The following is a 17,214-nucleotide window of genomic DNA, read 5'->3' as shown; positions in this document are numbered from 1 at the left end:
AAACCTCTGTCCATCTTTATGTCCGAGAGACTCTGCCTCTCTAAGGCGCTCTTGTTTTTATGATCAGTCTTATTACTGACGTGTTGCCAATTAATATAAATAATTAATTCAACATGTTTCTCCAGCTGTTTCATTTGAGTATCAAAAAAAGATGAGTTATTATTATTCATGAAACTGTAAAATATCAACCTTTAATATTTGATCTTTTTTTTCATGAGATTTGCAAATAATTTCCTTTTGTGTTTATATACATCTCATACAATTATCTTACATATTTTTGACAGTTTGTATGAAGGTTACATAAACATAAACTTTGCAGTAGGACCTACAACACACCTTATGAAGGCGCCTCTTTGAATTTTCCAATTTTAATAAAATAACCTCCCCATTATAAACAAAGCCAAATGTATTCAGAGTAGGCCTGTTGTAGCGGCAATCCTTGCTAAGATCTGGATCAAATTATAGAAGTCACAAAGAACTTGTACACCTGGGATGGATTAGTTAACTTGTTTTAGTTAACTCGTAACCCTAGCAGCGGCATGGCTCTAGGGATGTCTGAGAAGATAACTTTATCTGAGACAAACATGCCACTGAATGATGAATTGACATGGAATTGATTCCAAACTTTAGGTTCCCAAACTGCTAAGTTTTACAATGAATGGATTGTCTTGAAATACAGAAAACACTTAAATGGTGTCCACATGAGGAATTTCCTTGTACAACCAGCAGAATGAAGTTTTGCATCCTGATCTTGGAGAAATATGAGAAATGAGCTCATCCTCTTCAACAGCTCATTGGCATGTAATGTGCTGAAATTACATGCTGGCAGCACAGAAACAGTGACAATAGAAAGTCAATTAGCAGCTTTATTCTGGGGATTCACTAATTCCCTCGCTCAGTTGAAGTATTATAAAGAGACACAAAGGACTACTTTCGAGGGCAGGAGAGGATGATGGTGAAGAAGCACAAATTCAAGGCTTTAACCAAAGACACCCGAATTGAAGTCCTAAGTGGAACAGTTGATTCATTGCCATATTTTGTGTGTGTGTGTGTTTAGGCTAATGTTGTGTTTAGTTTCTGTGCGTGGTAAGGTTTAAGGAAAAATAAACTACCTTATTAGGTTTGGGAACAGATGTAATCTGAATGAATGATCTTGACTGAATGGAGTTTATATTAATTCTTCAAACATTTCAGCGCTTGTGTCCTCACCACCACACGGGGAGGATCTCCTCACTGTAGTAACCAAGTCAATGCTTTTTTTTTTTTTTTTCTGGTGCTCGAATGTCTTTACCATGTAAGTAGCGTATGCAATAGAAAAAAAAAACAATCTTTGTAGTTTCTCTAACATACTGGATGGTAATGACAAAGATAAAATTATATTAATACAGTCCTGGTTTTGTATGCAGAAGATACATCATACTGTACCTACCAAAACTTTACATTTAATGGGCATATTCATGTTTCTCTCAGGATGAACAGAAAACATTAAGAGATAAACAATATTTCATTAAAGAACAAAATATCTGGCTTTTAGATAAAAAGTCTAAAGATTATTTAAAATACTATTTATATAAAATTGCTGCTTTTTGTTGTCCTTCTTTAGTCCAGTACTTGTACCTGGCCATTTTCAGAGAAATGTATTTTTATTGTTGTTTGTTTATTTGTGAAAGACCTACAAATAGTTTAAGCACAAAAAGGTGAGACTAAGAGGATGAACCACTGCTATGTTTACAGATAAAAGACAACTTAGCAAAGACTCAAAATATTATATTGTATCTTCTGGTGCATTGTTTCTGGAAAATGTTGAAAAGAAAAATCATTTGTTCATATTTCTTTTGTTGCATCTACAAAAGAAAATTTACAGAAGAGGACACAGCTTAACAAACATAGACAAAATAGTATTTCTGCATATATATTATAATAGTATTTATAATATATATGTATTTTGCTATATGATGATTCTCAAAATAGCTTTTAAACTAAATCTAAGCACATCTAAACGTGGTGTGCAGTGTGTAAAAAAATTTGAAGGATTGACAAGTGAAGGACAAAAGAAGAAGCATTAGGTCAAATAAATAAATAAATAATCTACATCAGAAGAACAACATCTGAAAGTGATGTCCTTACAAAATAGGAAAACATCCAGCAAAGACACACAGGACCCAAGAGATGAATCTGGACCTTCAGTTGATCCACCTACGGTTCAATGAAGCCTCATCTGAAATAGTCTTGGTGGTCAAGAATCCATTTTTCAGGAAAAGAAACAGGAAAAAAGACTGAAGTATGCAAATGACACAAGAACTGGATTGAAAACCAGTGGCAACAGGTCTTCTGGAGAGATGAATCCTCCCCAGAACCCAGACTCAACATTACTGAAACAGTCGGGGTCATCTGGACAAAGAAAAGAACAAAGCAGCCAAACATCAAAAGAAGAGCTTTGAATTGTCCTTCAAGAAACCTGGAGAGCTTCTCCTGAGAAATTATGACAAAGCTTGTCTAAGAGGGTTCAGGCTGAATTGAAGGATAAAGGTGCTCAGATCAAATATTGACTTTCAAGCTAGTTAGAATTCTAACTTTTCCCTAATACGTTGTATTTATGAGTCTAACAAAATTAAGGTGATTCAAAACATTTGAAAAAAACTGTATCAAACTAGGTAAACTAAATCCAGGTAAGTATACATTTTTTCTCCTTGATATTTTCCTTGTATTGAACATTGTTGCAATAATCATGTCAACAGTTGACAGCTGACCACTGACATCCTTTAAAAATGCAGAGGTATAGGATATTTATTTTAAAATGGTGAAACTGATTAAAACATCAAGAAGGCACACGATAAATCAACCTTTAAATTAAAGGCAAAGAGTGCAGGAGAGAATGCTGAATGTCTATAATGGCAGTTCATACAAAAATTTATCACAAACTAGTTGCCTACAAATACTGTCAAAACAACTGCTTTGTGAAATATTTATTACTTGACACATGCTCTAATTATCCTAAAGATTTTACTGAACTTTACAAAACTCGACTGAAGGACAAATAAAGCGACATAAAGAGGTCATTAAGACATTATAGCCAAATCCGAGAATCTTACTTTTAGCTGGTTCCCTATACGGCTGGAGGTTTAGTTTGCAAAACATCACTTGGACACAATTATATACAAGAACAAAACAACTCTCTCTCTCTCACACACACACACACACACACACGCACACACTTTAATAGGCCTCCACACACAACCCGTCAACAGCAAGAAAATTATGTGAATCATGCTTACTGGAGCGAAGGAGACAAACAATAACAAAACAAGAAATAATCACCTGCAGATTCATTATTTGCTGCTGGATGATTTCAAAGACCTTTAGAGGATATTCAGACTTGAAGAAGATAACTAACTCAAAGGGTTTAGCCTCTAAACTAGGTTGCCAATTAAACTGCTTGAACTAACTTAGACCCCCTCAACACACTAACAGACTGAGCTTCAGGGAAACTAAGGGACTCATGATGTCTGACACTTGACATTGATGTGACTTACTTTTTGTCCTTTCATGCCGCCGGTCCCCTCGGCACCTGGCTGACCCTGCGGGAGGAGGCCTTGGTTAATGACTCTGTAACACAGCGGCATTGTAAATGTCACTGCAGGAAAATACATACAGGATCTCCTCTGTCCCCCTTCTCCCCTTTTCCCCCAGGGACTTCAGGCTCCCCCTGTATGTGAACAGAGCACATCATTGACAGTGACTGACAGCAAAGGCAGGGCAAAAAGACAGAGAGCTGTGAGAGTGAAAGTTGGGCAAGGGCAGTCACTATGAATAAGTAACCAGAAAAACGTACAGTCCTGTGTCATCCCAGAATCACACCACAGAGAGGAAAAAAGAAACATACGGAAGCTCCTGGCTTTACGATGCTATGGAAATGAAAACGTAAGCCCCTGTTGAATTGCAGCACTTATCCACATTTCCATGTTAAAATCATTCCCTTGTCTGCCAATAGATGGCACTTCATGACTGCGGGTGACCTGTCAGAGTGTTTCAACAGGGTTGGCTCCAGCCAGTTATGTGGAGAGTGCTCTATGTAAACCGAACAGTAAGACAAATTTACTTGCACTTTGGTGAAGACAGGAGATGAGTGATTAAGTATGTTATAGGAAACCATTTTTTTTTACAAACATATTGGCTTACCCAGTAGAATACAACTGAATACAATACAACTAAATACATCTCATTTATTTGTGATGCACAAATAAATGGCAATGCATAGAAATGAGCTGTTTAATTCACTTTTATAACATTCTCAGATGAGTGTCTCTTCCATCTAATGAAACACAGACAGAACAACTTATACTGTACTTGTTTACCAAAGATTACTGTTTTCTTTGAAGATTTATAGGGATTGTTTCAGATACTCTGTTTGGAGACATTATGGAGCATCTGTTAAGCAATCTGAGAAGACAGAGAGACATCTGAGAAAGGTTGAAACATATTTGCACACTTCTAAGTGGTGTCTGGACTGTAACACACAATAATTGCCGGTGAGTTCCAGCCCTTCCCCCATTCCTTCAACTTAATGACAGCCACCGTAATACCACGCTATTCATTTAATGAGATATAGTCACTGTTTCCTCATCCAAATTAGGAGCTGTTATTAAGTCAGTAGACTGCTGCCATGTAGGCCTATGAACAGATGGATTGTCTTATTAATATTTCAGGCAGGGAGGAGGGACTAGCAGCAAAACTGACTTTGAGTACTAATTGAATTCTAAAGAGCTTTATCAACCACACGGAGCTACTTGCTTTTACCACAATAATCATATAAGGAAATCAAACTACAAGCCTGCCTGTAGTTTAATTAAATCCTGTTAAATTAAATGCTTTTCAAATAACTTAAATCCATTATTTTTACCAATAATAGCCTTAATATAATGTATCAAATGCTGAAACAGAAAAGTTTGATTTCTTTTTATTAAAAACATACTTAATTATATCAGAAATATGTCCCAAAAAATCTAAGGGGGTCGCCTTTTTTTTTTTCTTTCTTTTTACCAGCAGGTCATTTCACTATAAATTTGAAAGCTAAACATTTTTGTTTAATAATTTATTTGATCTGTTGAAAAGTTAAAGACTCCTTTAAGTCAGATTCTTTTTTATCTTGTTTGATAATGTGCTTCATGTTTTCAGGGAGTGAGAAGGCAGAACAGGTCAGACATGAGCAAGTTAACCATTCCTTATGCAATAATGGCCAGAGAGGGCAGATTTTTTTTTTTTTTTTTGCTTATAAACTTAGCACAAAAATGAAAGAAATTTGTGTTTGGTTGATCATTTCTCCACTTTAATATCACTAACTAGATTTCCATCTGATTAGTCACCTTTAAAACTTTTAAGGATCATGCTTCTGTGTGTGATCACACATTGACTGTGTATAAGCATCACAGTTATTGTGTGGGTAGTGCTAGAGCAACCAATACAACCATGTTGGTTGGTGTTAAACAACTCCTGATTGAAGAGGAATGGGATGTCATCCCACAACTAAATGTGACCAGGCTGGCGACCAGCATGAGGAGGAGGTGCCAAGCTGCTGTGGTGGCATATGGATCTTCCACATGTTACTGAAGTCCATGACAAAGGCCAATATGTTTTTTTGTTGTTGTTCTTAATTACTGTGGTACTGTGCAATCATCCAAATCACCAAGCAACGCAAAGCAAGAGTGAATACCAACAGGAGAATATTGCAGGGGATTGTAGCACATTTTCTGGGGGACTATCCACATGTTTAGCTGTGTTGCTCATTCCAGAGAAGTATCATCCTTTCAAGTTATACTTTAGTGGAAAGGTGATGAATCTGGTTTTCCAACTGTGTATGATGCAGTGCTAGTTGGTTTAATTAAAGGAGAGAAATAATCAATCTTACACAAATGTCCTTACTTTTTGTGTTTGTATTTTTTATTTGCATGATAGTATGGTAATTTGTATTTGTGGATGCCATAGCAGTCTGTTTTAAGAAGGGCTCTTCCACCCATGCACTGATTCTCACAGTATTTTTTTAATTCAAAACAGCCCGAGAGGTTGAAAATCACGGCCATTCTGAATAGCTTTTTAGCCTAGTCTACGGTATACAGAGACTGGATTCTTTGAGTTCCTGCATTTTTCTCATTTTTATATTGAGAAACATGCAAATTATTTTAACTGATTTTGAAATTTTTATTTCACAACACACAACTTTTCCAGCCTGTAGAATCTGCTGCAAGGATTAAAATCAACATGTATTTCTCAAAAAAGTGAATGTCATGTTTAGTTTGTTTTACATTGGAGCCACTTGTTTTTAATAACATGGCTGTATATATGTGTGTTGTCATCTTATATACAGTTTTTTTTATTATACTGTCCACTGACAATAACTCGTCATTGTTGAGGCAGTTTGAACCCATCCAAAAAAAAAACAGTAGGCATTACCTGGAATATCACCTGAAAAATTACCTGGAAAACCTGTGTTGCATTATGGCATTGATTCATGGAAAAATGATCTCTATCATTGTTAGATCTACATGAAACATCATTTAGAGTTAATTTATTGGCATGAGACTACACAGCAAGTTAATAAACCTTTCAAATGAGATTAACTGCAGCACGGCCTGTATTTATGTAGATTATCATTGTATTTACTCAATGATAAAGCCCAGGGAACTGCTCCACCTGCGGTTGACTGTGGGTGATATGTTGACTTTGAGCCACCTCAAGTCATCAAACCCTAATTAAGATCGTCTGCATCACTCTCTCCATCAATATCTGCAGTGTTCTGTCAGAGCCCATTTGAAACTGTCAGTGGGGAACACAGTTATGGAGATATAATTCATGAAGACACCATCTTTCCAGCACATCATGCACTGCAGACCTCTTTTTAACTTTTCTTTTTTGAAACACTCACACTGTGCTGAATGAGTGAGAGGAGATCAGCTCTTGCAGATGTTACACTAGCAGCAGTTTAGTTAAACTTGCGTCTATTTTACACAAGTTAAAAATGCACAAGGATGGCACAGAGAAGTACAGTGATGCTATTTAATTATTACTGCTCATGGAAACCTCTTCTAGATGTGATAGTTTATCTTCTCTCACTTATCGTATGTGGCTCTGTAATTATCTTTGCACACTTGGCTTTTACTTTTTCTTCATTATAACAAATTTATATGTGAAGTGATTTTCTGGGACATGAGTTTTCTCATCATCCAAAAAAAGCATGAATTTATCATGAGAGAGTGGAGATGCAGCCGTAATGTGGGGGCGTGACTGATTTATAGCAAAGGCAAGGCTGGCATTCACATTTAATGTGAGACCTAAAGCCAGAGACAATGCCTCTTAGCACCATATGCTTCAGCTGATGTGAGTCAGATATCTCATAATGACCGCTTTAATCGTGTTTTTAAATCATAAAATGACTTTTTATATAATCTCAGCTGGGAAGCTTTAGTCTCCTGCAGACTTTGTCACCTGCAATACTTTATCTTTTATATAAATTCATTACACTCACTCAACTGGTGTACTTTACCAAAGACTTGGAACTTAAACACACCATTGTACTATAGTAATTTTGATTCTGGAATATGTAGACCTTAAAAGCAGGGACTGTAAAAATGATCCTAAACTCAAAAAGCTCAGAGCTATTTTCCCCTTTTTGATGGGTAAAGTTTAGAGTTTTATGGCTTCTTTTTATGCTATGAGACTCCTTCAAGACAATTAAATGGCAGCTCAGCAGCCTGATAGTGAAAACTCATGAAAACTTTATCAGGGTTACTTCTTATTTTAAACATTTTATTCAACACAGTAATTCTACGTTATTTTTCATCTAAACAAAGCCACCACCCAGTGGGACTATAATGGAATTGCTGCCTCATTTGTTCTGAGATATAGTAACTCTGTCCACACAGGGACAACTTTCTTTTTCAAGGTTGGCCGGTTGACACTTCTCCTTCCTCTAGGCAAAGGAAACAGGAGCAACCCTGTGGCCGGAATGGACACCACAGCCAACAATGCAGCTATATATCAAATGAACAGGTGCCGTCAAGAGATTGTTCCCTACACAATAGCTTTCACTCCCAGCATGATTAGAAGTGTGCCACTGGAGGCTTGGTGGGTGGTGGGTGGAGGCTAAAGGAACAGGTGAGTTTGTGAAGGAAGCAACACAGATCGTGGGAAACCTGGTAGAGGTCTATAACTGAAAGTTTTTTTTAACACTCCATATCTTATGTGCTGCTGGCACAGCTACAACACCCCTGGGCTTCATGAAAATGATTGCAGATTTTTATTTTATTTTATTTTTTTTGTAAACGTACTGTTTGTAATGGCCATCTGTCAGTTTGGAGTGTGAGCACTGAGTCATGCTGCGTTGCACTGCAGGAGGTGCAGAGTTGAAGCAGCTATTTAACTTGCAGCAGATACGCTGCAATTGACTGAAAGGTGCCATTTCCAACGAGGGAGATCTGTTCCTGACTATTAACACACACACATACACACATGCACACACACCCACACACACACACACAAAATGTCAGTCAAGGACAGAGCAGCTTCTGTTTTAGTTCACACATACGTCTGGCTCATTTGGGCTGGCTTCTTGGGACAACAAGTTGTGTTCATCTTAATATAGACAACGCTTTTGCAGATGATTTACCTCCTTCCCTATATGGAGGCCTGCTACAATGAACACTGCTCAGTCATCTTGACAATTCACGCTTGCGGGAAGTGCAGGTAAGGGTCACTTTATCAAACTGGGAGACAGCTCATATCCACTTTAAATGCAGCATGTCAGTATTTTGTTTTGTGACAAACAGTGTTTTGAATGATACCTTGACAGCTGCACCTTCAGAGATTCCTGGGGGGCCCTGCAAGAAATACCAAAAGACGACTACATGAATACACTCATGAACCATATTATGTTACTCATCATCCTTTCCAACACCTTGTTCAAAATGGCATGTTTACTTGTAAATATTCCCATTAGCAGCAACAGCCTGTGGCTTTATATTTCTAACCTTTGCACTAAAGTTGGCTCTTATAAAGACATGGCTGGACCCCAGTAGTCTACAGATAATCTTTGAGTGCTGCTTTGTTATGCACCTCTCACAGACTCCACTGTCGCTGTGAAATGCTAATTTGACTTTGAAAAATAACGGCTGCCCCCTCAACTGCACGCAACATCCTGCTGCCAATGGACAAGTGAGAGTGATGCCCTGGAGTGTGTTTTGAATAGGTGATTTTGCCCCTGAGATCTACCTCAGCAAAACAGATGACTCATAAATGCCAATACCAGGGGATGAGGGCAAATCTGGCACATTCGAAGCAAGTAAAGGACACTGCCATTTAAAAATGTCACTTTATATCCATTCTGTCTGTCTTTTCTCCTACAACTTTGTGTCCTACAACTATATTAGTCATTAAGGAAGCAGATTTAACAGTGAGTAGCTCAAATATACAGAGAACAACTGAACCTGAGCATCAGTGATAGAATCAGAACAGTCTGTCTTTATACATACCTTTATTTATGGATGAAGTAAAAACAAATCCTGTCTCCAGATCACGATTGTAATCAGGGCAATCGTGCTTGAAATTAATTGCACACCCAAAGCATCTGAGCTGCATGATGCCTAAACGCTCCAGTTTGTCCTGACATCAGCAGTTAAGAGTCTGACAAGTTGTCTCCTTTAACGCATCATCGTGTTTGTGCCCTTTAACGTGCGGGTCACTACACAAACACACAAACAGTGCCTGGGATTGGTTTGAACACCTAAGGAAAAGACCATAGCTCAAGAAGTCAATGAGCCTATGAGACAGATTTGCCCTACTCATCAATACAAACGCTCTCAAGTGCTACCTTGAAGTATCCCTTGTGGTTTCTTGTTAATAATATTGCCTGTTTGGAGCAGGTTGGAGAAGATTTTGAAAAGATCAATACAGAGTAAACATGACATTAGTAAACATAGATGTTCTTACCATGTTTCAAGTGTTCTGTTCTAGAGCAATTAGACATACACTTTTCCATTACATGTTGTATGTCTGCTGTTCGTATTAACTGCTTTGATATTATGTGATAATGTTTTGAACACCAAATTTTGGTTGGGAGACCTTGGTAACTTAAAGCAAATGATTTTGTTTTCACTATGAAAGGGCAAAACCTGTGGCTCTTTCTTTCTAAGAAGCCACCATGCCTGAAATAACCAACCAAAGCCAATATCAGTGTGAATCGCTGCCAATCCAGCATCTGCCGTTTACATGCATGCAGTCTCCTCTGTAGGGACATACGTTTTAAAGCAGGGCTGAAGCACAGCAGAGAGGGAGAGGAAGGGACCTGGATCATGTATTCATTTAAAATTTACACCTATTTCTCAAGTTCAGCTTGTGTTGCCTCTGAGCATCCAGTTGGGGCAGAGGTAAATATCCAAACACATTATTTATTATTAATCATATTGAGGCGGATTCATCAAAAATTGGAGTATGAAAACATTTAATTCTTTGCACAAAATTTTGTTTATGTGTAAAAATACATCACTTACAGGCAGGCCTCTGGGTCCAGGCTCTCCAGTCTTTCCTCTCCGTCCCTGAGGAAGGCACCCAACAAAATAATTAAATAAATACATCAATAACATTCCACAATGAGAAAATACAGGTGTGGCAAAACAAGCATGCTGTCAGCAAATACGGCTAGACAAGAATTCTTGTCGCAGTCTCTAATTGGCTTTTAATTAAGAACAAGAAAACAGCTTAATTGCTGCACCCCGTGTGGCCCACTAATCTTTGTTCTTTCCTTTGGTTTACTGCCTCCTTTCCAGCTGTGTGATTCCCTCAGTGCATCAATCAACATGAGGAGCACATATAACAGCAAACAGGACAAGCCAGCCCTTGCTGTCCAGGATTGCAAACCGAGGTCAGAATGAAGCCGCCATCTTTAGACACTTTGCTTGAGTTTTTTTTTTTTTTTGTTCTTTTTTTAAATACAAAAAGCGTCAGTGTAGGCAGTCTTGAAAAGCTGACATCTTAATGAGAAGTAATGCTATCTGAACCAAAGAGAAGTTGCTACATCAAGAAGGTTTATGTCCTCGCTCTGTGGATATTCACACAGCTATCTCCTGGCAGATTGTCTCTGGCTCTGTGTTGAGGAGTGCCTGGAATTAGCTGGCTTTGCCACGTTTAAAATGGACACAGAATCAACTCAATTAGGAGATGGTGATACTCTGACCATCAATTCACTGTAAGACAACTTAATCAATGGCAAAAAAATAGGAAACAATGTGAATGTCTGTTTTAGGGTGAAATAGGATTACCTCTTTTTAGTACAAGTTTCATCATCTGACAAAAATGCAATATTTAAGCACTGTATTTCTCTTCTACTGTATGTGTTAGTATGAGTGACACAAAAACACTTCTTTCCTCTACTGAGCTAGTTGCTGTGTAGGTATGAAAAAAGAAAGGCTCACTGGCTGTCGAAAGAAAAGTTGAGAATCACAAAGCAACGCCCCCGACTCTTCCCTGTGACACTGTGTGCGCAGACTTTGATTAACTGGGTCGAATTTGACATATGCGATTGCCTGCAACAAAGACAAAGGAAGGAACTTCTCTTCACTAAGCACTATCTCTTTTAATCATCTGTTTGCATGTGCGCTCATGCTTGCAGGCTCTGTGTATGCCTCTGTTTGTAGTCCACAGATTACAGGATTTTGAAAAGCGGAGAAGCCAAGGTGTAGTACAGTAAATATTAACCCTAATAATGACACAATAAAACTGAATAGATGCCTCCTCTTGGGAGCTGCGCTTTTTCTTCTGTTCATGCTGTTTGATGTACCTACAAAGCGTTGACCAGCATCTTTGATCATCTGGGGTTAATGCACCTCTAGGACCTTTGTACTCGGGCTTTCATTTGAGCATGAATTAGAAAAGAGCAGGAAGAATTCAAATTGCCTTGATGTGTTGGAGCAGCTTTTTTTAAAAATAAAATCTCCTGCTTCATATGATTGATATTACATTACGCTGGAGTAAGCTCTTTGAAGGGCTGCTTTACCTTTGTGGCATGAAAAGAGCCATCAGAGCTGGAGCCAACGTGTTCAATGGGTGCTTATGCATGAAGTTGCAATATGCAGATTCAAAATTGACTTTTGCGTACAAGGTCTATTTCTCAAAAGGAAGCATTTTGGTGATGGTGGAAGGTGTAATTTTTGTTCTTTTGGCCATAATTAATAGGCTGACACTGAGTCATTGCTACGGCTGAAAAAAGATCAGACTGTTTGTTCTAGCCTTAGTCGCCGCCGCTGCCCTTTCCCCTCTGAACACAACAACAAAAGCAGATTACACAGATAAGTCATTTAGCTAATGAATATTTCATATGCTATTATTCCAAGTAGATCATGAATTATGCAGTTTTCAAAATTATTTCTCCACAGTTGCCCTTAAAATCTTTTTTAAGTCCAAAGTACAGACTTATTTTAAACCAATGTATTTGCATATTTTCATCAAAATAAATACTGGTACTAATTTCTTTTTTTTCAGTCAAGTGAAAACAACTCAATGAGGGTCACTCCACAGGCTTGGATTTTATTTGCACTTTTTCCAGACTGTTATACAATTGAACTAGAAAAGGAAAATTAGTTTGATTATAAATTCACCCTCTCATCTAGAACATCTTTGTGAAAACTTCTGTTTGCACATAGAGAAACAAACATTTTAAAACAGCTGTCTGATGTATCACTGTCTTGGTTTTATGTTAATATCATTTACTCAGTGTTTACCTTTTTTTTGGATTTTCATAGGATTTGTCATGTTCTTTGTTGTAGTATTACTTTTGTCCTTTGGATTTCAAAATTTTGTTCAGTTATTATTATTATCAGTTATCAGTTATTATCAGTGTTATTTCTGTTGGTTATGCTTTTATACTATAAATATTTTTTTTTTAAAGTAGCACTACTGAACTTTGGCAGATTTGCTATCTTTGACACATCCTAACACAGGCTAACTTGGCATCTTGCATCCTGTCTCTTCTCTGAGCTCTCTCCTGCCAATAAAAGCCAGACTGATGTTCATTTTTGTCTTATTTCTTGCTCTGTCCCTTTCAACCTTTATTTTCCTTTTTTCTTCCAATAATGTTCTCTTTATCAGCGATGGTGTGTCCAAAACAACCAGTGGGTTGATATCCAGTTGCTGTTGTTTGACGTGGTGCCATTAAGCAAAATGTAGCTGTCATGATGCTCCGGCTTGAGAACAAAGTTATAAACTGTAAATCTGGAGTATACGATCAGAAGCACACACTTTTAAGGTAATAAACTCATGTAGTATTACTTTAAATCAATCTATCCATCCATCCATCCATCCATCCATCCATCCATCCATAGATAGATAGATAGATAGATAGATAGATAGATAGATAGATAGATAGATAGATAGATAGATAGTTTTGGCAGTTTTGGCCTGGGATATTTTTCTTTTTAGTTTCTTTTTCTACTGTTTTGAATTGAAATGCAATTAAATGGATTTTTCTAAACATTATTAGAGGTTGAGTTTACAATATTAATTTCTGTGTTTATCATTTGATTCAGTCGCCCACTAAAATCCATCTAAATGAAAAAATTTGCTGATTGAGGCTCGAGATGAAATAATTACAAATTAGATGAATTAGACCAAACCATGTAGAACAAATACAAGTTTGTCATAAGTTGTGGTATAAAATGTTTTGAAATAGTTCACATGCACTACATTTGATGAAAAAGACTCTTGATTTGTTGAAGCAGCCTCATGAGGACATCTTTTCTTTGTTGTAATAAACATGTCCTCACATTTGACAATCAGGTGTACAGCATGGTGTTATAAACGTTAACACTGATGTCTCATAGACATGAAAGTTGCAGATTCAAGCCTTGGCTGGGTTGTGTGTTCACATGATCTAGTAATATTTGGGTTTACTTTGTGTTAACTTGGGGTTGTGAAATCCTCTTGTCTCTCTGTGATTGAATGGTGACAGCATCAGAATAAGCTTCGTAACCTTGCAATGGAATATGCTGGTATGGACAGTGGAGGGTCATTTTTTTTATATAAACGTCTTTTCTACATTATGAAAAAGATGTCTTTTTATCTTTTACTTTTCAGCCAAATATTGAGGTCCGTGGGTGTTCTTGCATAGATGTCCTTTATACACTGTGAAAAAGATGTCTGTTCACTTTTCATTTTTCAACCAAATCACAATGTTGAATAATCACTGGGCAAAGCTGTCTTCAACAGACTTGTGCTGGAGTAGACACAGTCAATGTAGACTCATTTGTAGGTCCATTAGAAACATGTACTTTGAATTTATTCATTGTAAAACAAAAGACAAATTATAGCTTTACAGTGATTATAATGTCTTGTGAATTGTGTAATAGTAACTAAAAACTCTTTGTAATGAAATATGTTTGCTGTCAGTATTAGTTGTTAATTCTTTTAACTCTTGACGGCATCCGTGTGGGAAGCCTGTATTGAAGTATTTTTCTCTGATAACATGTTAATATTCTTGCAATATTTATGAACACCAGCAGTTCACACAACCATTCTCACAATAGAGCAATCCACCATATAACACCAAAATAAATCTATGTCCAGAAGACCCCTGGTTAATACTCTGTCCCCAACAAATCTTTGCACATATGGACAAGAAAGAACGATTCCACAGCTGCCATTGTTGTCTGCATTCAGTTGACTGCCCAAACTGAAACACCTGCCAGTGAGATAACCACCTTTAAAGGAACATACAGGCTCTGGGATGTGGAAATATTAAAGATACCAGAAATCATTTTGGCACCATGAAATGCCCAGCACTTCAGTTTAGCCTTCAGCACTTTAGCAAAGAGTTTCAGACTTTCTTTTATGCAGCTATGGATTGCTCAAACAAACTTTTGTTGAATGCCTGCAATGGTAATAAAGACTTCTCTATCTATTTAGAGAGGAATTCAGGCATATTTCTGTGTTCATGTCATAATAATGTGACTTCTGCAAGAGTGATATCTGAAAACTTGGAATGTAGATGAAATAACTAGCGTAACGATTAGCTTTGATAGCATTAGCATAGTTGAATGTAGAGTGTGACTGTCACATGTACATTTTCTGAATGACTGAAAACTTCACATACGCAGCTTAAATAAAAGTAATACCTCATTTAAAAGTTCCAACAATGTTTCATCATGCAGTGTTGGAGACAATTACTGCTGAAACACATTTACTTGTCATTATTTGATGAGAAAGACATTATGCTAAAAATAAGTCACTATATTGTCACTGTTCACTGTATCGACATTCAAGTGAGGATTTTTTTTTACTATGCCCTTTTTCCAAAGAAGTCCAAGAATTCTATAACTTTATAGACATATTTCTATTTATTTATTCATTTATTTATTCGTGTAAGTTTTTTTTGGGGTGGACAGGCTTAAACCAATGCCAGCAGATAAATGTTAAAGCCTAACTGCAGTCCAAAGCAGTCACTAGGCAACAAGCATGAAACGGAAATGAAACGTAATAATTTCAGTTTCATTAAAAAAGAAAGAATAATAAAATAAATTAAGATAATGTGGCAAAATGTGAAAGGGAAGAAATGTGGCAACAAAATAAAAATAAAAGGTTTCTCTATTCAAATAAACACCTCTGTACCAAAATGTCAAAGTAAAAATATCTGACTTATGATAATAAATTAAACAGAATGAAAGCTCACAGGATCAGAGTGCAGCGGTTGCTCTCAGTGAGTCTTTTCTTTCAGCTAAGCCAACCTTAACTTTCTCATTTCCTTTTGTGTTTCTTCATCTCTCATTTATCTCCCCATTGTGGATATTGTCATTCTATTATTCTGATCTCATCCCTCTCTCCTGTCTTCTGCTTTTCATGTCATCTCTCCTTCCTTCCCCTGCTGTCTGTCACTTAGCCCGCTTAGTTTTTCACTAAACTTCCAGCGTCTGTTGGATCACCCTGGCAATCTCTGTTGCTATGCGACGCTCAGTGTCCTATAAATTTGACAACTTCCTAGTGCTTGATTATTATTTGAGCGTTGCAGTGTGAAACCCTCCTTCAGGTCACTGCAGCAGAATTGAGGGAGGGAGGGAAGGCGAGGAAGAAAATGAGGGATGAGAAGGAGGGAAGGATGTGGTGAAAGATGAAGGGATAGTAGAGAAAGACAAAAAGACAAGAGGTTCAGATTAAAATCTTTATATATATACAAATATAAATATATGTATATATATATATATATATATATATATATATATATATATATATATATATAAGAGGGGCTGGAAAATATCCAGCAAATACACAAGCTGTTTATCTGTTCAACTCAAAACACTGCAAATTTTGAGAAGTGTGAGAATCCCATTACATTAACTACTAATTCAATAAGCAAAAGCTACAGAAGGCACATGTTTGAGCTAAAAGGAGGAAACTTCATGAAGACTGACAGCATTTTTGAACTTTCTATTTAATCCACACGGATCCGAGGCTTGACTGGCTTCAACTCAGCAAGGAGTTGTAAAGTGTAAAGGGAAAGTAGACACGGGGCTCTGCTCAGTCCTGCAATACAAGCCTCAATCTGAGAGCAAAGTCAACAGCGACACTGACACACAGCAGAGGCACTCCTTTATGATGACTCCATAATCCTTATCCCAAATGTCAACATGTACTTCGAGACATCCCATGTCTCGCTATCCATGGGATAACACAGCAGAATAAAACAGAGAATGCTGGATGTGTCATATATGAAGCTACGAAGCAGACATACCATCAAAAACTACATAATCCACCTGATAAATCACCCTGTCAAGAGAGGTCAGGAGATAAGCTGGAGAAGCCTCAGGAAATGAACAGTACAGGACCAAATTCAAACCTGACTCACAGCAGCAGAGCACAAAATGATGGACACTTTTCTTCTTCTTCTTCTTCCTCTTCTTTTTTATGGTTTGTTGTAGAAATTTAAATTTTTTTTAATATCTAAGATACCCACTCAATATGATCTTTCATGTAGTCACCATAAAGTTTGCATTTCCTGTTTGCCCATTTGCTTGATTTGCTAAACATGTAAAACAAAACTTTAATGTCCTCAAGGAGAAGCTCTGTGACATTACCAAGCCAAATTTGTCTGTGACAATATTATGGGAGAGATGACCTTTTCTTGACTGAAAAACTTGCATGCCACTCTCACTCTTTCTGCGTGGGTTGACTCTTGTCTCCCTC

The 17,214-nt window shown here is 37.2% G+C and overlaps 1 protein-coding gene across 1 annotated transcript in view; it reads right to left on the bottom strand.

Annotated features, from left to right (window-relative positions):
• Window positions 1–17,214, bottom strand: part of LOC121655555 (collagen alpha-1(XIX) chain) — a 116,697-nt gene that overhangs the window by 48,813 nt on the left and 50,670 nt on the right. Inside the window, exons 15-18 of the mRNA XM_042010300.1 lie at window positions 10,539–10,583; window positions 8,835–8,870; window positions 3,653–3,706; window positions 3,534–3,578 (exon numbers count right to left, since the gene is read on the bottom strand). Coding sequence (XP_041866234.1) covers window positions 3,534–3,578; window positions 3,653–3,706; window positions 8,835–8,870; window positions 10,539–10,583 — 180 coding nt within the window. The remainder of the gene's footprint in view (window positions 1–3,533; window positions 3,579–3,652; window positions 3,707–8,834; window positions 8,871–10,538; window positions 10,584–17,214) is intronic.

Source organism: Melanotaenia boesemani, chromosome 16 (genome assembly GCF_017639745.1).
Source record: "Melanotaenia boesemani isolate fMelBoe1 chromosome 16, fMelBoe1.pri, whole genome shotgun sequence".
Classification (NCBI taxonomy): Eukaryota; Metazoa; Chordata; class Actinopteri; order Atheriniformes; family Melanotaeniidae; genus Melanotaenia; species Melanotaenia boesemani.
Note: the sequence above shows the minus strand (reverse complement) of the source record. Positions and strands in the feature narration are given on the sequence as shown.